The sequence below is a fragment of the Pezoporus wallicus genome, unplaced genomic scaffold (genome assembly GCF_028554395.1).
Source record: "Pezoporus wallicus isolate ANWC-B61680 ecotype Strahan unplaced genomic scaffold, APGP_CSIRO_Pwel_v1 contig_12230, whole genome shotgun sequence".
NCBI lineage: Eukaryota > Metazoa > Chordata > Aves > Psittaciformes > Psittacidae > Pezoporus > Pezoporus wallicus.
Window position 1 is genome coordinate 117,397 of NW_026637082.1, and position 26,619 is coordinate 144,015.

The window sequence follows — 26,619 nt, forward strand, 5'->3', positions numbered from 1 at the left end:
AAGATTAAACTTTTTTAAATCAAACTTTTTTGGTGAAGTTTTTAGCATGGAAAATTTTTCTTTTGTCCATTTACAGGAATGATTTCCCTATAACTTGTAGCTTATTTATGGAAAATAAAATGACTGAAGCGTTTTCCCTTCATTTTTTGTAAGGCTAATTACATCCTGAAACATGATCCTGAAGCACAGCTATGCAGAAGCTGCAGGGAAGTTAGTAATCCAACTATGAGAAATGAGAGGGTAAGGGGGAGGATAATGGTACGTTACCACAAGTTCTTTGTAGGCCAGCAGAGCCTTCTTATTCATCCCAGATAGACCTTCTTCAGGTTGTCAGTGTTGGATAAGATGCTGAGTCTACTAAGCCTCAGAAATGACAAATTTACCTGGTGGATGGAGTTGTCTGAGTTCTTCTGACATTAAAAATCTGTTTAGTGCTTAAATTGATACTCTGAGGAGTGTTCAGACAGATAGTCACGGAATGGTAAAACCATTGAGTTAACCATAATTGTTAGCCAGAATGTGGTGGAAAGATACTGGGAAAACACATTGTCTCTTAAAATAGTAATTCAGTTTCTACTGTGCTTTGCTTTGCAAAGTCAAAAGAAGAAATATTAAACTTCTGTAGTTTATTAGGAGCTATTTGAAAAGAATGGAGTTGGTTGTACTCAAAAAATTGAACTGGCATCTGAAATGAGATGGCACACTTCAGCACCTGTGCTTAAAAGCATCGATTTATAAAGGGGGGGAGCCCAACAATAAGACAATTCTTCTAGCATAACTGGGGAAAAGAACAGCAAAAAACATCTTCTCGTGTTTTTGCATGTGAGGTAAAAGGCCTTATGTGTTTAAATTATGATGTATTTATTAGAGACAAAAATGACAGCATTCAGTTTGTTATATATTTAAATGTGACTCCTTGCACTTCTAATTGCTGTCTCAGGATCATCTTCTGACAGTGTTCTGACAGAGATCTACAGCCAGCCTACGTAGCTGGGACACAAGACCGCCTACTAGCAGACCAGTAAGGTGGATCTGGACACCCTTTGCTCATGTGAAGCTCTGGTTGAATGCATCTGCTTTGCATGTGACACCTCTGATAGCTGAATTCTAGTAAATCCTTAAAGGTGGATTTTAAAGTTGGGTTGTGTTTTGAAAGGTCACTATCTCCCAGCAGCTTTCCAGAGCTGAGAGGGACACCACCTTGTCTCATCTGCTAGATCATAAATTGAAAATCCTACATCCTCTAAGAAGAGGTCCTGCCTGACCAATTTGGTGGCCTTCTATGATGGGGCTACAGAACTGATGGACAGGGGTAGAGCAGTTGATGGCATCTACCTGGACTTGTGCAAAGCGTTCGACACTGTCCCACACGACATCCTTGTCTCTAAATTGGAGAGACATCAATTTGATGGATGGACCACTGGGTGGATGAAGAACTGGCTGGATGGCCGCACGCAAAGAGTTGTGGTCAATGGCTCAATGTCCGGCTGGAGAGCAGTAACAAGTGGTGTCCCTCAGGGATCGGTGTTGGGACCGGTCTTGTTTAACATCTTCATCGCTGACATGGACAGTGGGATTGAGTGTGCCCTCAGCAAGTTTGCCGATGACACCAAGCTGTGTGGTTCGGGTGATACGCTGGAGGGAAGGAATGCCATCCAGAGGGACCTTGACACACTTGTGAGGTGGGCTGATGCCAACCTCATGAAGTTTAACCATGCCAAGTGCAAGGTCCTACACCTGGGTCGGATCAATCCCAGGCACAGCTACAGGTTGGGCAGAGAAGAGATTCAGAGCAGCCCTGCAGAGAAGGACTTGGGGGTGCTGGTCAATGAGAAAATGAACAAGAGCTGGCTTCAGTGTGCACTTGCAGCCCGGAAAGCCAACTGTATCCTGGGCTGCATCAAAAGGAGTGTGACCAGCACGTCAAAGGAAGTGATCCTGCCCCTCTACTCTGCTCTTGTGAGACCTCAACCTGGAGTATTGTGTGCAGTTCTGGTGTCCTCAACATAAAAAGGACATGGAACTGTTGGCACAAGTCCAGAGAAGGGCCATGAGGATGATCAGGGGTCTGGAGCACCTCCTGTATGAAGATAGGCTGAGACAGTTGGGGCTGTTCAGCCTGGAGAAGAGAAGGCTGCGTGGAGACCTCATAGCAGCCTTCCAGTATCTGAAGGGGGCCTATAGGGATGCTGGGGAGGGACTCTTCATTATGGACTGTAGTGATAGGACAAGGGATAACAGGTTAAAACTTAAACAGGGGAAGTTTAGATTGGATATAAGGAGGAAATTCTTTCCTGTTAGGGTGGTGAGGCACTGGAATGGGTTGCCCAGGGAGGTTGTGAAGACTCCATCCCTGGCAGTGTTCAGGGCCAGGTTGGACGAAGCCTTGGGTGAGATGGTTTAGTGTGAAGTGTCCCTCCCCATGGCAGGGGGGTTGGAACTGGATGATCTTAAGATCCTTTCCAACCCTAACTATTCCATGATTCTGTGATAAGACATAAGTACCATCTGGACGTGTCACTTAATCGGTATATAGACTTCTCCAAAACAGATACTTTAGCAAGAGGAGTGAAGCATGAAGGCTTTCTAACTGATCTGAGATGATCTCTTCATCTGTTAATGTGTATTCCATAGTCAGGGCAATTGCTTGTAAGCAAACACTTCCTCTGATGCCATTACTAGTTTTAATATGTGAGTAAAAAGTCCTGGAGGCATTACAGTTCTGGTGGTACCCATGTTTAGCAGTCCTTGTGGTTACCTTTAGATCTCTGTTTTCCTTTAACATGTGTGCCAAAATGTACTTTCTCCTACATACGTCTGGTGCCATCTGGCATATCTGTTACACATGCTGAAGTTGAAATATCCAAACAAAAGGCTGTTGTACTAAAGAAATAAATAATCTGGGTTGTTCTTCTCCTTCATCCCTCTAGTTACCTGGCGTAAGAGTGTGGCTTTGTGATTGTAGTGGTATCTGCCATTAGTATGAAACGGAATGCCTGGGAGGCTCTTGCTTATCTTTTTCTCAGCTTCTGTTAAGGAAGAAATAAAGACACCCTGAGGGATCTGCAAAGACATAGCTCCCTCTTTGTGCAAATGACAGTACACTTTCCTGCAGTGAACCACATTTGAAAATTGTAGGAGCTGTCAAAGGAAGTGTCCTGTGGTTATGTGGTAACTGGAGGGTTTGTTTTTTTTTTTTAATTTGTAAAAGTAGTATCTGAAAATGAACATCATTTGCTGCATTCCAAAAGGATTTAAATGTATGTAAAATTAGTAATTAAATATTGGTTTAATACTGTTATTTACATTCAAATCTACTATGTAAGCTTGCCTAAGAAAAAATGGCGTATATTGTACTAAAATCTCAGACTAGGGTGGCCTTGCAAATGATTTCAGACATATACAGTTCAGGCAGTTTCTATGTGAGTAAAATACATTGCAGTATCCTCAGGGATCTCATATTTACTGTCTGAATAATTCAGTCTGAGCAGACCAAGAAGCCAGTATCTGCTTTGCCTGTGAGTACTGTTATGCTGATCTAGCCCATATGCATGGCCAGTCATTTGAATGAGGTGTGCAACATGAATGTCTGTTAAGATGCCTTAGTGTGGAGTGGTCTCCTTTGAGTGACTAATAACTAAAATAATTTTCTATTATTTTATATCTTACGGCAAACTGTCACCAGAGCATTGTGGCTTAGTGTCTTGAGCAAGATGCATAGGATATGTGAAATGAATGTGGAAGCCTGGAGCCTCTAGCATGGATTCTTCACGAAATACAGGCTGATCTCTTTTCCTTATAATTTGTTATTTGTAGAGGGGCAAGACTGTCCCTCTTTCTTTGCCAAAATTATCCAGTGGAAAATTATTCAAGGAAGTCTTCTTCAGTGAAAAAGGGGGATGAGAATTTAGATTGGCATCAAGCTTATTTATAGTGGTTACAACAGATTTTTATAACATCTCCAATGGTACCTACTAGATGACAGCCAGTAGTGGAAATAAGCTTTTAAGCAATTTGATACATTTGAAATAAACCTGATTTCTATTTCTTCCTCAAAGAGCTTCTTTTCAAACACTTAGGTAAGTCTCACTTCTGTGAACATAAAAGAGACCGTGAATTAAGGCAGCAACGCTCCTGGACCCTTATACTGGTATGAAGTATTTTTTGAGATTTTAGGTATTTCTAATAATTGTAACTGGTTCACTATTTCTGCCCGAGTTTTCTCATCTGTTGCCACATTAAATAGAAATGAAATAAAGAATTAGAATCTTTCTAAAAAACTCTACTAGGGAAGTGTGTAAGAGTGAGTGTGCTTTTTAAGCTGTCTGTCATATGAATATCCCTTATCTCCATATTATGCACCATCCTAGTTATGGCAATAGAGAGCAACAGCAGGATATTTCCTTCTGCTGTTCCAGCAGAACTTTTCCATCTCAGTGGGTTGTGTAACTATAGCCTTTGGTACCAAAAAGTTGGATTCTTTAAGTGTGAGTATTCTTGGCGTGTATTTGAAGCGCAAACTTTAACTGGTTGTATATATTCAACAGATTCCCACACAGATTTAGTTTTGGAACTACATATAACAGATGATGTATGGCTCTTCTCTGCATCTGAATGTTTGCAGTCATTTCTTCATAACAGATAAAATGTGTCTACTTGTGATGTCTACTCATACACTATGAGGGAATATATTTATGAACTGGAGAATAATATTTTGTGGTCTTACAGAATTAATTCCAAAGTGTGAGTGGCAAAAGGAATAATTTTCACCACTACTTTTTCTTAATCTTCTAAACATAACTTCCTACATTGCTACTCTATAACATCAGATTTTAATTTCTCTGGATTTCCTGAGAGCACTAGTAACCACTTTTCCTTTCACAGCAGACAGAAGTTTTAGTCAGTGTACAGTAGTACTATTGTTACTCTTTCTATCAATTTTGCTTCAGGAGTGAATGGTGGGAGGAAAAGCTTATGTTCACACCTGTGGCTCTATTCTAAACCTCAGGTGGGCTAAAATTAATGCATAAGTTAATATGATAGTCTGTGAGGTTGAAAGTGGCATATAGGTTTTCAAATTATGCCTGAAAGTCCACTTAATATGTGGAGTATGCTGAAACAGGGGAGGAGCAACATCTGTTTCTTAATAGTCTTGAAAATACCTTAGTCATCGAAGAAAGTGAGCAGGCTGAAAGAATAGAGGACACCCTAATAAAATAAAAATTCTGAAGCAAACTTAAAATCAAGTATCTAGGATTAGTTTGTTTATGAGTGGAAATTTGAGAGATGATACATGAGTATAGAAACAAGAGCTGAAGTAACTTTTTCTGATCACGTCTTATAGAGACCATGAAGCCTCAGTTCTACATCATACCTTTTAAGAATGTAAATTTTTATCCACATAATGGACAAAGAAAACACATGAAGAGGAATAGTCTTCACTGAGTGAGTTTAATGCTAGGTATAACCTAGCTTATCAGAGGAGAGGAAAGAATGCATTTTAGACAGCCACTGATAATTTACAGGATTGCTTAAATTGCCTTCTTAACTTACTGTCTGAGTGTACTCAGGAGGTCATGTAGCTCATCTCGTCCAACCTGATGCTCAAGACAGGGTAAAGATTAAACTCAGAACAGGTTTTTGTTTAGCTGATTTTGGAAGGTATCAAGGGCAGAATTTACACAACTTTTCTTGTCTGCTGGTTCCCATGCCCAGCTGCCACTGAGATTTTTTTTTTTTATTTATTTATCTCTTCTTCCTGAGGATGCCCCTCCATGAAGAACTGTGCTTTGTATTCTCTTCAATATTGCAAAGCTATTCTTTGAATTTCCCTAAGCCGTCTTTTCTCCAGGCAGAACCAGTCTCTTGTTTCTACTAATAGTGAGCAAACCTTAAGGAGTTTGGAAGTGGTTCAAAAGGTTTTACAGCATGCTTGGTTATAAAATGTGATTGAAGATAGGCTTTAAAAAAAAAAAAAAGCCGCCTCAAATGGCTGTATATAATTTTTTGTTCTCTTATTTCATGTATTCTAAACAAAATTAGAGAAAAGGCAATGTGTTTTCATGCCAACTTTGCTGGTTGCCCTTGGCTCTGCAATTGCTCTAAGTACAACTTAGAGTCAGAATTATTTGTAGGGCTGACTACAACTGTGATGAGTTGCCTAGTTATGATGGTTCAGATAGTATATACAGCAGCCATGCAGTACAAGTTTTGGAGATATCTTCTTGCTATGATTCGGAGCAAAACAGAGGAAGTATTGTCTAAAAAAGATGGAAATTGTGTAAGTGGACAGCTTCAGAGTCGTCTTATTTTTGAAGCAAGTTGTAACTGTTTCAGTAATTTGTACAAAACAGCCCCAAATGATAGGCCTGTGGTGTTAAAGATTCTGAGCACTTATGCATATGGAGTACATCCATAGAGTTTTAATTTTGTTGACACTTCCCCCCCCCCCCCCAAAACAAAATCTGCATATTTTCCCTAAAACATTAAAAAGAAACCCTGTTATTTGTAACATGGGCCTTAGCTTATTTTTTTATTTTAAAGTTATTTCAGACTCATCTGAGAATATTTAATGCTTGTCTGCATTTAGGTAATGATCTTATGCTACATGTTGATGTTATCTTGTTGAACAGTATTAAAGGAATAACATGATGTTCCTTGGAAGACATCAAGCTGTGAAATGTTCTGCTTTCTGCAATTATAAATATCATGTACAAATGTTGGAAAGTTCACATCTTCCGCGTTACTGTGCATATCTGTTACTGGATGAAGGTGAAGTTTTCTTCTCACAAGAACTACAGAGTCTGAGCTATCTTTCCTTGCTCAGTATGTCATGCCATAGCATTTCAGTCACCAATTCATGTCCTTATTTTGTTAGGACACTTCGCTGCTCTGTGTTTCTTTTTACAGGCATCGTTTTATTTGTCTTCCAGATAGCAGCACCTTTACTGAGAGCATCCTTTAGTTACCTGTTTGTCATATCCTAAGCTTCTGAGCATTTGTCATCGAACCATAATGAAGGTGTGAGTCGTCATAGATACCTGCAGTAGACCCAATGGGGTTTTATCTTATAGGACATGCTTTACAAGGTATCCTGACAAGGCAGGTGGCACTGGCTCCTTGAATCTTAGGAAATCCTCTCCTTACCATCCCTGGTGAAGCACCTCCAAAGTTACATGGCTGCCTTAGTACTATTATCTTCATCGCTGATCTTTAAACAGGTCTTACAAATGAAAATATCAGCTTAGTGTTCAAGTATCAGCTGAAGCAACATATACAGCTTTAGCAATTATTGGGAAAAGAGCAGGAAACAAAACTGAAAACATCATTATGGCACATGTAGGCACTTGAGAATTTAGTATGGTACTTATGCCATGCTTCATCTCTAGGTCCTTCACCTTCACACAGTGTGAGGATTTCAGGATACCCCATCCACCCATTCTGGTAGTTTTTCAGCAGTGCCAGAGAGAGCACCCCAGGTCTTGACAGCAGAAGGTGGTCAGGCAACACTTGTAATCAGAGCATAAACACATAGATTTTTCTTTTCCAGGCTTTATGATCGGATGCAGGGCTGCATCCTAGGGTGCCCCTGAATAGCTCTGATCACAGTATTTGCTTTAGCTCATATTCCTTTATTCCTTTTTCTCCCTTTTCCACAGGTGAGCAGTAGCCACATGCATGCATACCTTAGCATACAGTTTATCAAATTTGTTATCGGGGGGAGGAAACCCAACCCTCTGTACATTGTCACCTGTTGCCACGTCTTACCTGGTACGATTCTGTAGCTTTCATATTCCACAGTCATCCTTATTTTTAATAGCTTTCATGTTAATACACATTTCTTGATGATTTCTGTTTTACTATGTTATTTATGGAAGGGCTGTGTTGAAGTTATTTTATTTATTCCTAAACCACTGATGGAAATACTGTTTCTGTGAGTCAAAAAACACATCCAGATTCAGGAATTTAGAGCTTTTTCCATTTTGCTGAGGAATTTGAAACAAAAGAGACAGTACTGAAAATTACAGCAGCATTTTTTAACCTTCAAATAAAAGAATGTAATGACATTTTTAAATTGCTTTACTCTCAGTTGTCATGGTGAATCTTTGCAGTTGCTGCCTGGTTTTGATCAAAGACAAAGATGGAATCCAAATTTCAAAATACTGATGTGTTTGGTTTTTTTTTAAACATAACACACAAATTTATAGTTGGAAAAAAATGGGGGGGGGGATTTATAACTGTTAAAGTCAGCACAAAACATGAGATGGGGAATTTGGGACTGGCAGTACACTATATTTCTAAAACCTATAGCAGTTACTGCGTGCCTTTTTTGTAATCGGCGGTCACCAATATCCTTAAGAAAAAAAGACTTAAGGATAATGTGTTGCTGGGAAACCTTAACAGATTAAAACCAGATTTTCCTCATATATTTAAAAATAGTACATTGCAAAAAGCATTGAGTACTTTAGGTGGGAATAAACATAAGTTTGCATAACTGCATCCAAGTTCCAGCTCTTCATTGAAGAGAACAGAATATACAAAGTATCAATATTCATTCTTATTAACTTTCTCAAATCCTAATTATTGCCACAACTCAGTGCCTCTTGGTTATGTTTCCGTTCAGTCATACAACAATGTTTTTAGTTTGAGATATGTTTTTCTCACTTTATATCTAAAATGCCAGTGAACAGACAGAAGTAATTTGTAAGCCCTTCCTTCAGGAGCTACCTCAGATCTGAGGCTGGTATGTGTCGCGTACTGCCTGTATGTGCATCAGTGAAGAAATTTAGTAGAATTTTTATTATTTCTATATCTCAATAGCCTGTTCTCTGTGGTGTTGCAAAGCCAGTAGTCCACCTAGCACAACTTTAAAACTCTGGCTGTTGTAAGTGAACATGTGCAATTTTCAATGCCCTTCTGTCTTACCTCTCCAATAGTATCACTTCTTTTTTCAGGTTCAAATGCTGATACTTCCCTGTATGTTGGCCAATTATATTTCAATTATTTACTGATTTGTATTTTTCCAAAATATTAATCTTAGCAACTGAGCATTTCATCGGTGTGTCTGAAATAGCACAATGAGCTTGGTTTGAGATTTGTTTTTTTGCATGTGCCAGTATTGAATATTGTTCCTCATCAATACAATGTTGAGGTTTCTGGCTTTCTTCTAAGGTAATCATATTTTGCAGCATAAATACAAAATATGTATTTAATTTGGAGTAAAAATTATTCATTAAGTATTATTGATTAATTTGGAGTAAAAAAGAAGTAATTTAATTTGGTCTTGTCCTTGTCATAGTTCACATAATATTATCTTTTATTTTTGCTGTACCCAAGCTTTGTATAAACGGAAGACTATTTATCCAAATATTTTTACATTCCTTTAAGTTTGTAGTTTTGGATCTTAATTTCAGCAAGTGCTCATTTAATTATGGGAGTATCATTCTATATCAAAGAAATTGCTCTAATATTTTCAGACACAGATACTCTGTTCTGGGAAACCCCATCACATTACTAGTATCAGTGTGACAAATTTGAAGTTCTCTTTTCAGTTCTTGTTGATCAGAAATATCCCCCTAACAGATTTTCACAGTTTATTTCTTTTCTAAAATCTTTTTCTCATGTAAACTATGAAGCATTCAGAATGGTTCACTACAGGGTTTTGAAGGTCATGGCAACCCCAACAGTCGCATTTTCTTTCAAAAGGCACGCACATCATACCCAGAGCAAGGAGACTGTTTAAATAAAGATTGGACTAAAATGAACATATACAAAGTCTGTATTTTAAATATAGAAAATTAGGATTACTTTATCTGCATGTAAATACTGAAAATAGATTGTTTGCAATTAAAAATTAGGCTGTACTATTATTCGAATGGCTTTTCCCTATTTGTTTGCCCTTTTAAAAGCAATGATTTGTTTTCTGTGTGCTTCGCCATGCTTGGTTGCTCTTGCCATTTGTAGACAAAATGACAGAAGACTGTGTCCAACAGAACACTGTGCACTTCTCTAACAAGTGAATGTAATTTTTCTGAACTTTTTCTGTATACTGTTGCCAACTTGAATTGTATCAGAAATGAAAGAAGAAAATCAATCTTACAGATAAAATTGTCTGCTAGACATTATTGGGTTCCTGTTCCTTGCTTCATGTATCACTTCTGTTTGTTAGCTGAGGTATTTTCACATTGGTTTTAATATTAAATAGAAATTAGTAACTGGATGCCTCTTCACTGAGAGACTGTCTCAGGAAGGAGGTGTAAACTGAGGACACAAATATTTTGAAGCTTTTTAGTCAAAAAGAAGGATTTCTTGGCAGCTGGTACAGGAAGAGAATTTAAGGAAAAAAAGAAAAAACCCAAACAACGAAGTTCGCTTGCAGTTTCCTTTAAAATCTAAAAATTGGTAGCCTTTGCCTGTTGATTCATGTTTTCCCCATTAAAGACTTGGCACCAAATGGTTTGTTTGGGTAAATTAGTGGACAATGGCAAAAATTCCTTGTATAGCAATTCTGCAGTGCTGTTTCCAGCTTGTTACCCCACTACTGGTTCTGCGGCTGTGCTGTTGATCATATTGTGAGAGCTAACACCAGGTTTTCACACACTATGCCTTCTGCTCAACACACAGGACAGCCACACAGGCCATTCTGCTGGTGGAAATGAGGGGACAGTACCTAGCTGGTGGAAAGCAGGGAGGATGGGAAGAGCTTAACCTCTCCCTGGGCACTTGTTTTATGAAACCAAACTTTAAAATAATGTGTTTCCATAACAATATAACCTGAGAGATAACTATTTGTTCTGCCAGTAACTGACTGAAAGAGGGTACTGCTTTTTACCCTAAACAAGAAATAAGTTACCTAAACAAGAAATATATCATCTCCCAGTGAGTTGAAGGGAATTTGGATTGAATCATGCTATATGCTTTTAAATAGCTTTTAATGACTCTGCAGTTTTATTTATTGTACTTACCTTCGCTTCTTTCTTAGAATGATGTGTACTCAATATGGAGCTATGCCTTTCAGTCTAGCATCATCCCAGGCCTGGAGAACCGGATGACTTGCAGTGGTTTGCATTTGGGTCATGTTTAAAGGTCCCCATTGACACACGGCTACTACATGCTGCTCTTACATGCTGAGATATGACTTGCTCAAGAGTTTTTCAGTTTTCTTGTACACATCAGCCACAACCTGCCTAACCAGTTAGTTCCAGTCTCTGTTACTGTGATGGATAAATATTTTTTGCTTTTTGAAAGACTGTTAAATTTTATAAAAGTCTTTGAGGTTCATTTACTTGAAGTTTTGCTTCAAGTTCTTTTTATAGGTATAACTTTTGTAATTTTAATACAGCACTGTTGTCCATGTGTCATGGATATGAGAGCAAGAGAGTTTTTGAAAGTCTGCAAAATCTGCCTCATTATGATATGCTACATGTGCAACAAAGGTACATCACTGTATTTACTGGGATGAAGTGAGATTTTACTCCATAACCTACAGTTTTAAATTAGAAGTAATTCTGTTTATGTTAATGCTATTACTGTAAAGTAAAACTAATGAGTGTGGAAGGAAACAGTTAATGGATATTGTGAAGAGACCCTTATTTCTGCTGGAGTAGTGGAATGTCAAAATATGTCAAAATTTAAAGAGGACAGTTCAGTGACATTTTTTAGTGAATTAATTGATCTTTCTGGCACCCCTTTGTTTATGTGTTTTGACCTGGCAAATTTGTTTTCAGATTGGGTTTGAGTTTTGACAAGTAGGTTTTTTTAATTAAAAATATATAGATATAGATTCAGATGTCTGTACCATTTCACCTTTCAGCAGTTCTTTGGGATGAAAGCAAAAATCATTTCATAGTTACTTCTGGAAATATTTTTTGTATGTGCTTCAGTGATATCAGATTGAGTTTATAGCATCATGCCTATGCATAACTGGCAGTGATGTCACTGCAGAGTGTGTTGAAGGGTCTGTATTTGCTCTAACTGACTAAATGAATGCTCGGTAGTGACAGTACAGGCTGTTTCAACTCATCGGGGCTACTTAAATAAGGCAGGCACCAAAGAAGGATCAATGCCACTTTGTGGCATTGCTGTTTCTGGTACTTGAACTAGCTGTACTGAGTGTCTAATTCACAGATACCTGTTAATCAGTCATACTGCTGTTTAGGCAAACAGTTTGAGAAAGAAAGGGTAGGAAAGGAAAGAGGATAGGAAAGGAAACGAAAAACGTATTATTGATGCATTGTCTTGTCATCTGGTTTTCATCTAAGAGTTCTGACACCCAGTCAGTTCAAGAGGGCAGCTACCTAGTCTAGTGCTTGAGTATCTGTAAGGCCAACTGCAGGGAATACTACAAAAAGGGATGTAAGAAATGGATGATCAGAAATGGTTCTGCAAGGGATGGGTTGGTACATGTCATATTCCTGCAGAAGTTTCAGTGAAAGGTGTGTAAAGTAATGCTGTACTCTCTTACTTGTTGAGAAAGAAAGTACTAGGATGTAGAAAGTGGAGTGATAAGAATTTGAGATGATATGGGCCATACTTGGGGACATAATGTGTGTATGCATAATATTTGTTTATAGTAGCATTTGTTCATTATTTCAGTGGCAGTTTGGAGTATAGTCAAAAAAGTTTGCAGCAGCTCTGAGTGTGCTTGATTCCTCTTTATGAGTTGCTCATTTTCTACTTCAAAACATTTTACTACTTCTGTACAGCTTTATTCATAAGCCATTTAGAGTTACATCAGTTGCAAGGCAACTCCTGTGGTTTTAACTGCTTCAATTGTCCCTTTTGCTTTTATGAGTGAATTTTTAAAGCATTGAGTTCACTAAAGCCATCTCAAAGTTCTGCCATAAAACAAGCCAGCAACTTGCAATGGAGTAGGAGTTATTTTTTTAATTAACAAGTATTTAAAAGTTTTGATTAAAGCAAACCATATTTTAGCACAAAAGCCATCAGTTGAGCAGCTCTTTGATCAGTGTTATAATTCAAAATCCTAAGGTGATTTTTTTGTAACCATACCTTCAGATTTTGGTAGTTGCTGAGGGTCTAGGCTGTTGGATTTTGATTTTCTTATTTTTTGTTACTGTGAAGTGTAAATTTCTCCAGCCACTGTATCCTACAAAGAACTGTTAATCCAAGTTCAGTATTTAATATTTTTTAAAAATAATTCTAAACCATCTAGAATCTTGAAAAGGTTTCTTTCTTTTTTATATTCATAATTTAATGAGGGGAAAACTGAGTGAAGCTACCTCTGCCTGGTGGTAAGAGCAGCAGTTTTATTTTTTTATATTCATAATTTAGTGAGGGAAAGACTGAGTGAAGCTACCTCTACCTGGTGGTGAGAGCAGCAGCTCTCAGCCAAGAGAAAACATGGTTTTCTCATTAAATTAAATTAAATATATAAAATGTTGTTTCTGTCTGTTTTTTGGGCTGTAAAATGAAATACTTGTCATTAACATCTGTACTTTGTTTATATGGGGTGAAGTACAATTGGAGTGATTATTCACTTGCATCAAAGCTGGTGCTTTTAACACTGATTTAATGAATCCATCTCCAGTAATGCTCCAGCATGCTCCCAGTGATAATGCACTGTAAGCCTGTTCCAAGCAGTATGGCTCTACCAGGTGTTAGAATAAGTTCAGCATTTGTTTTGTTCTGCAAGCATGTGTGAACTTAAATTCACAGTAATCACAACAAATGGGAAGAATCATAAAAATGGCAACTGTTGTCACCAAAGTATATTTATGTAACAAAATGAAGATTATATTGTGTCCAACACTGAATTTTTACCACTAGCTTAAAAAAAGTTAGCATAAATAACAGTAGTGGTAAAAATAAAAGATACTGTATTTCATCTGTGTGACTGACTCTCTAGAAAAGGCTTTTTTTTTTCCCCTACATACTACTACACTGGTTATTAAAGCAGCTGGAAAGATAGGACCATTTGTGTGTGATGTTTATACCATATTTTGGAGCAAGCATTGTAATGTAATTCTTTATTGGCTACTTTTAATGTATTTTGTGGCCTTTACTTGTATTACACTGTGTGTTGTACAAGGGAAAACAAACTGATTTTGTCAGAAGCATTTGCTGGTTTTTGTTTCAGAGAGCTGGGAAATTTTATGAAGTTCATTCACAGTGAGTCATCTTGTAATTAGATGTTATGACATCTTTGTCTCACAGAAATAAGCAGGGAAGATCCTATGAGCTAATCAGGATTGATTTGTTAGTAATTCTGAATTCGTAGGGCAGCAGAATATGTAAGAAATAAGAAATACGATTTTGGAGTTGAAAGAGCTGTAGAACTATCATTTGAATTATTTTTAAGAGACATAAATATGTACATAGTCTAGACAGTGCTACTTTTGCACTGGCAGGAGTAGCTGCAAGTAAATGCTAATACAAGAGCTGATTCCAAAACAGAGGGGAAAAAATCGAAAATGCCAAAGATGAAGAATATGCTGGAGGTCTCAAATGTTAGTGCATGGTGTGTTTTGGAAGAGTCATCCAGAGGTCTTCCTACAGGGGAAAAAATTAATATTAAAGTAATACAGAACTGCTTTTTAAATAACATTGTAGTACTTGCCTTTCTTCTCAGATTTTTCCCTACCTAACGATCAGATTATTGTGTATACCTTGTAGTTCCTACTGTGAGACTTAGATTGGCGTTGGAAATGTGGCTTGTCTTTTGAGTGCTACATACTCAGCTTTTTATGCAAGCTGGGGATAACTACATGTTTAAATTCTGGGAATCCAAAATCTTCCTTTTCTTTGTTGCTTTAATTTCCTTTTCTAGAACTAATGTTACTCATCTGTCCATTGCTATCAGAGTTTTTCATCTTACTTGTACTTCCCCTTTTCTCCTTATTTCCTTTTCTTTGTCCTTTCACCTTTTCCTCCTTCTTGTTACTGTTCCTTCTGTCCTTCTTTTTCTCCATATGCATACAATAAAATGAAATATTGGGGGTTTGAGGCTTCTCATGTGACTTTATACTGTTTATCTTGTTAATACACCTCAGATAATTAGAGATTCATTAATTGCTGCTTGGATTAGAATGCTAGAAATGCCTGCACTGTTTTTAGATTTAAATGGCATGACAAAATCTTCTAAAATATTGCTCTTTGTATGGAAACTTGAAACTTTGAATACCCAGTTAGACTCTGGCATTATCAATAATCAATCATATGCTTATGCAGTTAGCAGTTCATCTGTGTAAGGGCATGCCTCTTTCACTGAGCTGCTTATAGTATAGAAACCCTGACATCAGTTCTACCTTTCTAAAGTGATTTTACTAATAAACCCAACAAAGCGTGGACTTGCTGAGCATGCAGTTTTGAATCAAGGCAATGCATTGCTGTATGCCACACACTACTAAGTCCTTTTGCAAAGCATGCTGAATTCCAACAGTCCTGAAGTCAGTCCGCAATCTAGATCCATGATCACTCCATCTGGAGACGCATGTAGCTCAGGCCAGACAGTGGCATTTTGCCATTGGTTTGTGTGGAAAACAGTCAATAGCTGTGGGGAGAGTTTGCAGAGGAATTTGGGATGAGTGCTGGTGGACAGAGGACTTGAAGGCTTCTTGTGCTTCCTCACATCCAGCAGTTTAAAAGCATGCTCTGGAAAAAAGCTGATGCTCCAGTATCCACGCTGCCAATGTGCGTTATTCTACAGCTTTATGTTGTTGAGTTAGGACTAATCTTGTTGTATACAACTGGGAAAAGGAAAGCCTTAAACATAGACAGGGTTTACAGGCGTGCATGTTTGTGTTGCTTTACTTCCTTAGAGCTTTTAAAACACAAGAGAATTAAACTTACTGAGAAACTGAAGAAATAAAAAGAGAAAGAAGAAGTAGTATTAGCTGATTTTCTTTCAACTAGATTTCTACAAGGATAAGATTTGTTACGAGGTTGTCTGAATTGTTTCTGCACTGCCAGCTATTTAAATTCCAGTTAAAAAATACCTCAGGGTTGTGTTGAAAGTGAATGAATTACACTGGCAGCTAGTATTAGTGTTACTGTTACTTCTTTGTGTTGTAGCACTACCTAGCAATAAAACAAATATTTATATACACAGCACACCACATTCTTAGTGATTGCAACTTTGGCATTTAAAAACCAAATAAGGTGGGGCACAAGAATATGTTTTTGCCTGGCAGCTGCATGCAATTTCTCTTAGAGGAGACACTAAAGAATTCTCATCACTGCCCTGAATTCTTTTGTACTTGGCAGTATACGAATATCTGAGTCAAAATCATCCTTGTTCTGCAAGATTTACTCCAAGGTATATTAGAGAGCTGCAGACTCGATAGTGTTACAGTACAAGTGTTCTGGGGGACTTTTTTCCGTTTTGTTGTTTGGGGGTTTGCTGCTTTCTTACTGCAGCCATTTAGTAGATGAAAGTTTGAGGTCAGTTGACTGTTTTTATGAGCCTATTGTTTATCAGTGCATTGACAACTTTACACCCTTACACATACAGTAATTATAAGTTGTTACATGCTTTTGTGTACCGTAAATCTCTACTTGTAGGTGCTTGGGTTTTCTCAAGAATGTTTCTCCTATCACTCTTGGTTATGCTAAGAATGTGTGTGATGAACTGAAATGTCATGCTTTTGACAGCCAGATTTAAAGAACTGCATTTGGGTATTACATGAAAGGAATTCAGTGGGCTTAAAGCTTTCAAGGTCGTTTCAGCAGGACTGGTTCCCACTCTTGTTGTATCTTGTTGCCATTTCATGTTAATATGTATTTTCACATAAGCAGAATATTTGAGGCATTTGATAAGCGTTAATAACCAGACCAATGGAAGCTACTAGGTGAGATTGTCCTAAATGCTTTGTAGAACCATTAAAGAGGGCGTTTTGAGGAAAAGATTTTAACATGTCTGGCATACAATTTTATAGAAAGCTTTGCTTTTCTCCTAATGCAGATGTTAAACCCTTTTCTGATGCTCAGGAACAATAATGCTATTACGAGTATTCACTACTATTGTGAAAATAAGCACTGATTTATACAAGGATGCATTTTACATACATAGCTGCATGTGTTTATGGCAAAATCTGGTCCTTATGATGGCTAGATAAAGAATATTATTGTACTGCAGGCAGTAGTGGGGAATAACGCTGTGGACATTGTCGTTCATCCAGCGGTTTAGGGGGCCTGTAAGGATGCTGGGGAGGCACTCTTCATTAGGGACTATAACGATAGGACAAGGGGTAATGGGTTCAAACTTAAACAGGGGAGATTTAGATTGGATATAAGGAGGAAATTCTTTACTGTAAGGGTGGTGAGGCACTGGAATGGAGCTGTGAATGCCCCATCCCTGGTGGTGTTCAGGGCCAGGTTGGACAGAGCCTTGGGCAGCATGGTTTAGTGTGAGGTGTCCCTTCTTATGGTGGGGGGGTTGAGACTGGATGATCTTAAGGTCCTTTCTAACCCTAACTATTCTATGATTCTATGATACAGAATCTAAAGTGGAACTAAAGAAGGAGCATATCTTGAGTGCAAGTCATGCAGGACATTTTCTGTTTGTTTTTGTGCAGGTTGCAACTTTGCCTCTGGTGTCCAGTGAAGGTTATAGAACAGCTACCACTTTCTTAAGGTACCAAGGTGGTAGTACAGGCAGATTAAACAGCTACTAATTGACCAAAACCCCCTCTGCTGTTGGACAGTTTGCTCTAAGTGACAAGAGATTGATTTCTTGTACAGTTTATATCCCTTGGTGAGAAATTAAACTTGATATTTTAGGTGTTCCAAGTGGGTCTATGGACATACATGTCTTTACATGTTTGCCCGCAAAGAAGTGAATACCTCTTCAGACTCTTTTAGAAAGGCAGTTCTCTAAGGTTTGTTTGAACAAGACTCCAAATACCTTTTCTATACCTGATTTATTCATTGGCAGTTAGATTAATAAGTAATAATAACTGAAAGTTATTAGATTATTTTATCCTGTCCTCTACTGTATGCTGTCCTTCTTGCTTTGAATTTCTCTTTGCAGAGTCTGTGGCACAAGAACTCTTGAGGGAGGGATAGAAGTCTTGCTGCCAGACAACAACTGATAATACATGTTTTGGGTACATTGCATTGATGATAATTCCTGGCTCGTGCATGAACACACTTGCTGGCTAATAAAGTCAAGGTTGAAATTCTGTTATCTGAGGCAGGTACATTATCTTTACAGGAATAACAGAACTCAACTCCAGTTACTGTGCCAATGGGCAGCTGTTCTAGTTGTGAAAATTAATGGAGTTTAGAACCAGTGAGCTACTGTTTATCAATAGTTCTTAACTGTGCACTTTTATCTTCTACCCGATCCAGTCAAGATGAAATAACCACAGCAGTAAATGATAAACAAAAGTTGAAAAACTTATCGAAAAACTTTAGAATCATGCTTTTAAAAGTAAATGTGCAACACTGAGCATATTTAGGTGAATTGAGTGTTCTTTGTTGTGTCCTATGATTATTTTTTAAATTAATCAGGGTACTTGGAAAAAAACGAACACAGCCTCAGAACCAAGTCATTAACCAAATTCAGATGTTGTTTAGATTATATTTAAATTCTACTGTTTGGACAGACTTTGAACAGACTTGTAAACTCTACAAAAGCAAGTTGGGTCACATTGGCTAACCAACTTTTCTGTGGTGTTTCCAATCCAAGTTGCTTCATGCAATCCAGGGCCCTTTTACAAAGCCATTAAAAAAGCTTAGAGAAAATCTTGCAACATCTTCTATACAGAAAAATATTTAAAGTTCTATAAAGGTATCTTGCTTCTGTAGTAGTGGAAAAGAACCCAAACTTAGCTTAACTTCTCTCTTAAAAATACCTTCCTGCAGTCTACTTCCTTCAGATTATTAAAAAATTGGCTCACAATTATTCACAAATGTTTGATTCTTCATGCAGTTCTGTAATATGGCATCTTTTTGCCTGTCTTAATTTTTTTGTTTCCATTCTGTTCCTGACTGCTTAGTATCTCTTAACTAAATTAGACATATCCACACAGTGCCTTACATTAACTTTATCATCATGAAGTGTTTAATTATATTTAACTGCAGAGGTAAGGTAGGGGGTTCAAAATATAATGAAAACTAATATGTCAGTAAACTTGCAATGGAGGAACAGAACTACTGAGCTCTAGTGGTTTACTGTGGATTTTCACTGAAAGAAATGTCCAGGTGCAGAGTTAATGCTCTCCCTCAAAAAACAAATCAAGTAGTATGTCCTGGACTTGGAGCTGTGCAGATACTTGTGCAGAGGATGGCTCTACAGCCACCTTAATATTGAGACAGTGTTCTTTGAAAATTCTAATCTAGAAAGACTGGGTTATTTAAACTTAAAAAGGCAAAGAGAAAGCCAGAGCTAACTCAGGGGTTATGAATCTTCAGTTTAAGTGGATAGTCAATAACATCTGATATGGGAGCAAACAAAGGGGAATGTGCTGTCCCTGAGTAGCAGATGGCATGTTTGTTCTGTGTATATCCTGACAATGACTGGTAGCTCCAAAACACGTCCAGGTGACACGTCCTACAGGGTTGGGATGAAGTTGATCTTGTGGCAGCGGAAGCATTCTTGCTTTCTGGACTCTTTTCTGGCCTCTTAACCATGGCCCCTTGACACCTTCAGGTTTGGCAGTGTTTGTGTCCAAGAGGGCAGCATTAATAGGTGAAGATCATTCTGCAACTCAGGAGCAGTTTGGGGTGTCTGGTGTAGCAACGCAGAGTCTCGGAAGGTAGAGTGAGCAAGCCTGCAAGTCTTTTCAGCTGCTCTGGAGGAGTCAGTTCTGATTTCCAATATGCCTACTTACTATAGAAACAAACACAGACTAAAGTACCTTGGTACTTTTGCTTTAGAAACATTGGCTTGTGCGTGTGCTCAGGAGTATAACTGTTCATAATCCAGTGGAAGACTTCTGCCTTGACAGTTTAAAAAAGGAATAACAAAGACTCATCTCTTTCCCAGCAGGAAAAAAAAAGGAAAACACATCTGCAACTTCTGTGGTTGCTAAGCAGTTACCATGTACCCCTTCCTGTTCTTGTCCAAGGTTTCATTTTCATTTAATTCTTTTTTTTCCTCACATTTTAAAAATAAACCTTGAGTATGTATTTAATTTATTCCCAGTCTGCTGTAATTAAGTTGCAGATAAACATGTGGTTACCATATGACAAAGTGATATTGAAAGGAAATGCTTTATAAGGGTCACAGTAGTAGGTGCACTTGGGCCTGGGCTGCGCTGGGACAGCTCTTCTGTTGGATCTTTAGCCTATATCCAATTATGAAAATAAAAATCGTATGGTAAATTAATAGTCACATAGTGACAAACTGAATCGGGTACTGTACAACCATGGTTGAATCAAGCATCAAAAATAATGTTATGGAAATATGAATGAAGAAAAATAGATGGTAATGCAATAGAGTGGGGGCTGAAACAGCTGAGGACGAAAAGGGAAAAAGAACAACGCAAAGGAATGTCTTTGGCAGTTTGCTAAGGCTGCATGGGTTTGGGGGCTGGTGATGAGTAAGTCTTCCTCACAGTCCATTTCAGATCCTGGTGTAGAGCATTTTTGTAACTGTAAGAGGTAGTTGCAAGTTTGAATCTTAGCAAAGCAATCTATAACTCTTGAGGTACAGATCTGGTCTGCTAAAAACACAGCTCTGAAACCAGGTGGATGTTGGACAGTTTGCTCTAACCAGCAATTTGTATTCAGGTAACCAGCTGCATGTACATGCACAGAGGGAAAAGAGGCATATTCTGAGCTTGTGAGGACGTTTTGGGAAACGTTTCCTGCAAAGATTTCACCTCTGCAGGACTAATTCCTCAAGTCTGCTCCCAAAACTCTCCTTTCCTAATAAAGGAAACGTGCATGTTAGTATCACTTGTGGTTTTCAAAGAAGGAAGCCAGAGCAGTGAGATGAACTGTGGCTGCCACACAGACAAACCTACTTTTCATGGGGCACTTTTTTTTGTAAACTTGCTCTTTGGCTCTGAAGCCTCCTGTGAGTTTTGTGCAATTTGCATCACACGGATCAGCAGCAGGACTGTTCCCACCAAAATAAACATTTCGCTCAGTGGAAGATGGAAGCTGTGTTTATTCTGAGACATAATTACGAGTGGTGAAGTCTGATAAATCCAGATTGCAAATACAGTGTTTTTATGCCATGTAATTTAGTTGAAGGGGAAAAGTACATTATCTTTTCTTGGTTTCAGTTCCTTAAATTGTACAAAATGAGAAACCTCGTGGTGATTTTTGAGAACCTTAATGCTTTGAACTCACAATGTGCCATTCTTTGAATACTTAAAGATATAATTCTAGGCCTTGCAAAGCAGTTTTCAGTGTAGACATTAAAAAAATAATAGCATGCAAGAGCACATTTATAAAAAGTTTCTCTTTTCTTATTCTCTCGTTTGTATTTTATTGTTTAAAATGGGTTTTATTACATTTTTTTTCTGGCTGTGGTAGATACAACAGCTTATTTTCATAGCTATAATGTATTACATAGAATCACAGAATAGTTAGGATTGGAAAGGACCTTAAGATCATCTAGTTCCAGCATACCCCAGTTGTTTCAAATTGATATTTATTCTTACCCAAAAAGAAAAGCATGCTGCCATCTTCCCAAGGATATAACAACCATCTGCTGAAAGTTGACCTTAGATGTGCAAATAAGGTTTGTGGCTTTGTGCTTTAACTGACATTTAGTTAAACACACTGTTTCCTGAAAAGATTGCCATATTTTAGTTAAATCATTGACTTCAGGTTACAGTGTTATCTTTCAGGCAAACACCGAACTGTCTCTGTTTTCACAAAGCCACGTGAAATGGTGCTGCAGAAGCTGATAGCACACCCTCTTGAGCATCTTGCCACTAGAACATATTGGTTTGGATGCAGGACTACATTTGGTGCTGAAGCTTCACCAGTACCTGTTGCTTAGCATGGATGTATGGGTTTGTCCTGAAAAATAACATGCATCTTGTTAAGTGGGGCTGTGTTGATGCTCAGTTTCCTCATGTTTCCATGACTCAAGTCTGAATCTCATTATGACCAAATGGCCAAAAGGAATATATTATTTAAGCACACGCAGCCTTCCCCAAACCATCAGCATTGCTAATCCAACAGGCATGGGACTCAGACCTATTGTTTTCTTTAAAGCCAAGTGTAAAAGCAAATAGAATTTATGCAGCATTATTCACGTTATAAATGTTTAATACTTTCAGCATGAATAGATGCCTGCATGAGAAGAGGCAACACCTGAAGATTTGCATCTTGTGGAATTACTGTAAAATTATACTGGAGTGCAACAGGAGGAGTTGATCAAGTGGGTTTCGGCAATGCTAGCTACAGTTGGAGAAATGCAGAAATAGTTTGTGTTAAGTATTTCTAATGTTCCATATTGTTCAGTCTAGAGGGAAGTTAGAATGAGATACCTGGGTATTCAAATTATTTGTAGAATGCTACCTCAGCAATTGTGTTGTATTTCTAGTCTATTTTCTATTGCACAATTCTGTGGCACTTAGGGGCACAGTTTCATGGTGGACTTGTCTGTGTTAAGTTTATGGTTGGACTTGATAACCTCAAAGGTCTTCCAACGTCAGTGATTCTGTGAAGACCTATCACACTCGTATGATGGTCAGAGATCAAGCAAGGACTGGGACACTGCCCCAAGTACCAATGTTCCTCTATTGCTGTAGTGGACTTCATGAAAACAACAACAAAAAATAGTTTTAAACTGTGAATCATACATGTACATGCACAACAAGGGATTTACTGCATCTTCTAATTCTTGTCCCATGGGTTCATTGCATACCTTAAGGCAAAAGTCCATTTGTAGAAGTCCTGTGTAATATGATTAATACACTATGTACCAAATACAGGTTTTAGGCAATACAGAATTTATTTACACAGACGTTAAAGAGTATATGAAATGCCATACACAGAATGCTTTCTTTTTCAGCCAAAAAATATATGGCATGGGATAAAGTGAATTTTCCTTCAAAATGTAAATGTTTAAGCCTTATAAATACCCCAGTAGCTCCCAAAGACCTTTGTTTCCAGTATTAAGCTGCTGAAGAAATAAGGATTTAAGCATGTCAGCCTGCAAAGTAAACATACTCAGCTGTGCACTGAGGTGTGTCATGGAAAAGTAATTCCTAAGTAGTTATCTCACAATAAATTCTATTGCTTTCTATATTAATTGGATTGTTGGGGGGGGAAGGGGGGGGGGGGTATGATTTATGGGTCAGTATTTTACCTTTGGACCCGATGCTTCTGAAAAATAAGAGGATAAGAGGAAATTCATCCAGTTTACATTTACATCAGTTTACATATACAAGAGCCAGTCTTGGTAGACAAAGCCAGTTGATTTAACAGTAATGTAATGATTTATGTTGTTGTTGGGTAGTTTTAAATGGATTGTTGTTTGTTTGTCTGGCCAGACCTAAAGCACTGAAGGATGGTGGGTTTGCCTATCCTTGACGTTGTTGTTACAACACTGGAATCCTTTCAGTAAGCCTGGCGGTCACAGAGTTGGATTTCTGTGAAAAAAAAAAAACATTCATGTCCCTTCTGTTTGTCTGATGCTTTGTGTATGGGGGATGTTATGCAAGTCTCTGAGGAGACATAGTATAGATTTGCTGATTTTTGCATTTACATTTTGCGTTTACGTTGTCATTATCGTATTACTTTCTTTATATAATTTTTAAAAGCTCCTTTAAATGAAATGTGCTACATCTTCTATTAGATTTAACTTCACATTAAAACCACAAAGTCTGTCTGTAGGAATTTTTCCCCTTGTGAACCATCTGTCTTTCTGACTCGATTCCAGTGCATCAGAAGGGAAGTCTTTTTACAGAACATTGTGATATGGTGCTTTCCACAGTGAAATTTTGAACCTTTCAGGCTTTGAACATAATATTTAACGACACCGGTAGTGCTTACAGTATTCACTGACAAATACACAAATGCTGGCATTGCACAGCAAACACTTCTACCTAAAGATCAACTTAAGCATGCGACAAACTTGCAGCATCTGCAGGTAATGGATTCTTCTTCTTGTGTATTCTCAAGGTTCAGGCCTTTGATTACAGTTCGGAAGTCTCAGGGAAATGCTATTTGAGACAAAAACCTTCTCAGACCCGTGGCTGTCTTACAGATCCTCACTCATTTCCGTTACAGGCATTTCTTTTATCCTTGTGTTCATGTTTCTAGTGTCCATCCATTTATACAGCACTGCTGTTGCCCAGTGGTGAGGAAGGAAAGAACCAAAACAAGGATGCATTTCTTTTCAGACATAGCAATGCTCAATTCTCGATGGTGGGGTTCTCACAGTCTGTTTCATCTCATCTGTTGCAGTCTGAGCAGTGCGTGGTACCAGAAAAGTTAAATTTCTTGGAGAATTTTTTCTCTTATTTAGTGGTTTAAAAATACAGGGAAGTGTAAATCTCTGTAAATCCTGTAAAGCAGCTGTCACCAACATTAAATATTTTTCTTAATAGAAATACATTAACAAATGGATTGTGCAATGCCTAGAATTGAAACTCTCCAAAGCAACTGAAGTTACATTTCTAGAAAGGTCATTGATTAAAAATGTACACAGGACATTCGGTTTATGACAGATTAACACAGTTTGTGGCTTGAGGATAAGAGTTCCTGGTAAAGTTAGCACAAAGTATTTTAGCAGTGCGCATTAAGAACAGACAAATTGTAAGAGCAGGTCTCAGTAATGGAACTGTAGTTACCTGGGCTAGCAGATGGCTTAGGTAGAAATACAAACTGATTTCCAAACATGTAATTGCTGCACATCCTTTCATTTTGTAGTTTGGTGATTGCTGGCTTTATGTATCTCTAGGGCTTGATCATATAATAGTAAAATTACTCCACTTGTTACCTGAGTTAGACTGCTGCTAAAACTGGAGAATGAGGCTGTTGGAGAATGCAGCTACTTGGGATGGAGACTATCCCACCCAGAGCACATGGAGCAGTACGCCAGGACAGCTTCCCTTTGGGCAATGCTAAAGGGATTGACCTCATTTTTTTGCAGTGGGCAGCAGACTCGTGGCAGTGGATTTAGTGCTGGTGGTTTAATGTTTCTGGGATTTAACCATGCTGTTATTGGTATTCTAAAGTTATCTAGAATTTTCCTTGGTTTTGCAAATAGTTTGTATTTGAATTACTAAAGCTACACTGATGTTGTTATTTTAAAGTTTTGATGCAGCCACCATGTGTTTGCCTTCAGGAGTTGATAATATGGCCTTAGTTGAGCAAGCCGCATATACAAATCACCCGAATCAGAGCCCAAGTGGAGAATCTTTAGTAAATGTAGCTCACACCTATGAAGGGACTCATAGTAGCATGACTTCTTATATACAGTCCTGCTTACAGAATGCCAAGTTCAAAATTAGTAGTGTAACTGTGAAGTACCGTTCCAACTAAGAGCAGAGTAGCATTACTTTCTTGACAAGTCGGTTGGAAACAAATCAATCTGCTTTTATTACAGCTTTTGTCTTGCCAGTTTTGCTTTGCATTCGTAGCCATGGCTTTTAAGCTGACTAACTTAAAGCAATGTCCTTAGAAGAGTTTTAGCATGCAGAAAATTCCCCAGATTTTGCTTAAAAATAGATCCTACAGGCGTGTTCACTCAGATGGCTGCATGTGTATGTTTATGTAAGATGTGTCATGGGAGAAAGGGAAGACTGTGTATTCCATCATGAAAGTCATCCCTTTGTGATTTGAGACTGTTTCTGTTTTAGACACAAGTTCCCATAAGATTCCCTGCTCGGACTCCTGAAGGAGCTGGAAAAACAATTTCCGTCCAGAAGTAATAATAGCACAGCCTTTTTGGTTTTGATCATAAACTGACATTTAAAAACCATCTGAGGAAAGACATTTCTTAATTCAAGTCAGGTTTTGTTTAGTGCAGTTGTAGCTGATCCTTCCCATCTGGCATCGCAGTACTTGCTGTGATACCTTTCGGTTGCCCTATGTCCAGTTTATGACATCCCGCATGAGTTTTGGACTTTCCTATGGGACCTTTCAGTGGATTGGGCCATTCTGTTGCCCTGGTTATTGCTCAGCGTTTCCCTTGCGAAAACTTGGAAGTGGCCCAGCAGAGATGAGGTGATGATCTGGTACCCCCAAAGTGTGTTTGGAATTATAGTTCTGTCAGAACTGTTGCAGTTTTTGCATCCGGTGTGCTTTGGTGTTCTTTTACATGGCAGATCCACATGTTTCTCATGGGATACAGATATTACATTTTATGTGTGGAATAGAAAAGGTAGATTGTGTGACTGCCTTTCCTGGCTCTTTCCCTGTGTTTTCAGTGTTTAAGATTGCTCACCTAATCCTGGTGTGGTAGTTTTGCTCCCTGCTTCTGCTGTGGTCATTTCAAGGAGTCACCTTTGCTGAGACACGAGCCATGCATCCTCATGAGGGCCTGGGTCAAGCACAGCTTCATGCCACAGTTAGATTTCAGTTCTAGTGTGTTTTCTGCCCAGAGAGAGATGTAGCTATTTGTGTTTTGCCTTTTTATGTTTTGTGGATTGCTAAAATATGATCTTTCCTGCTAAGAAGCTGGATTTTATCCCAAATGCTGTGAATTTCATACAAGATCAGATTTTCATGGCATTAGGATTGATT

At 38.2% G+C, this 26,619-nt stretch overlaps 1 protein-coding gene across 3 annotated transcripts in view; it reads left to right on the forward strand.

Annotated features, from left to right (window-relative positions):
• Positions 1-26,619, forward strand: part of CENPP (centromere protein P) — a 140,038-nt gene that overhangs the window by 105,899 nt on the left and 7,520 nt on the right. The window contains exon 6 of one of the 3 annotated variants that reach the window (XM_057403188.1): positions 154-330. The exons of the other annotated variants lie outside the window; for them this stretch is intronic. Coding sequence (XP_057259171.1) covers positions 154-315 — 162 coding nt within the window. The 3' untranslated portion in view covers positions 316-330. Of the gene's footprint in view, positions 1-153; positions 331-26,619 lie in introns of those variants that run through there. 3 annotated transcript variants of the gene reach the window in all.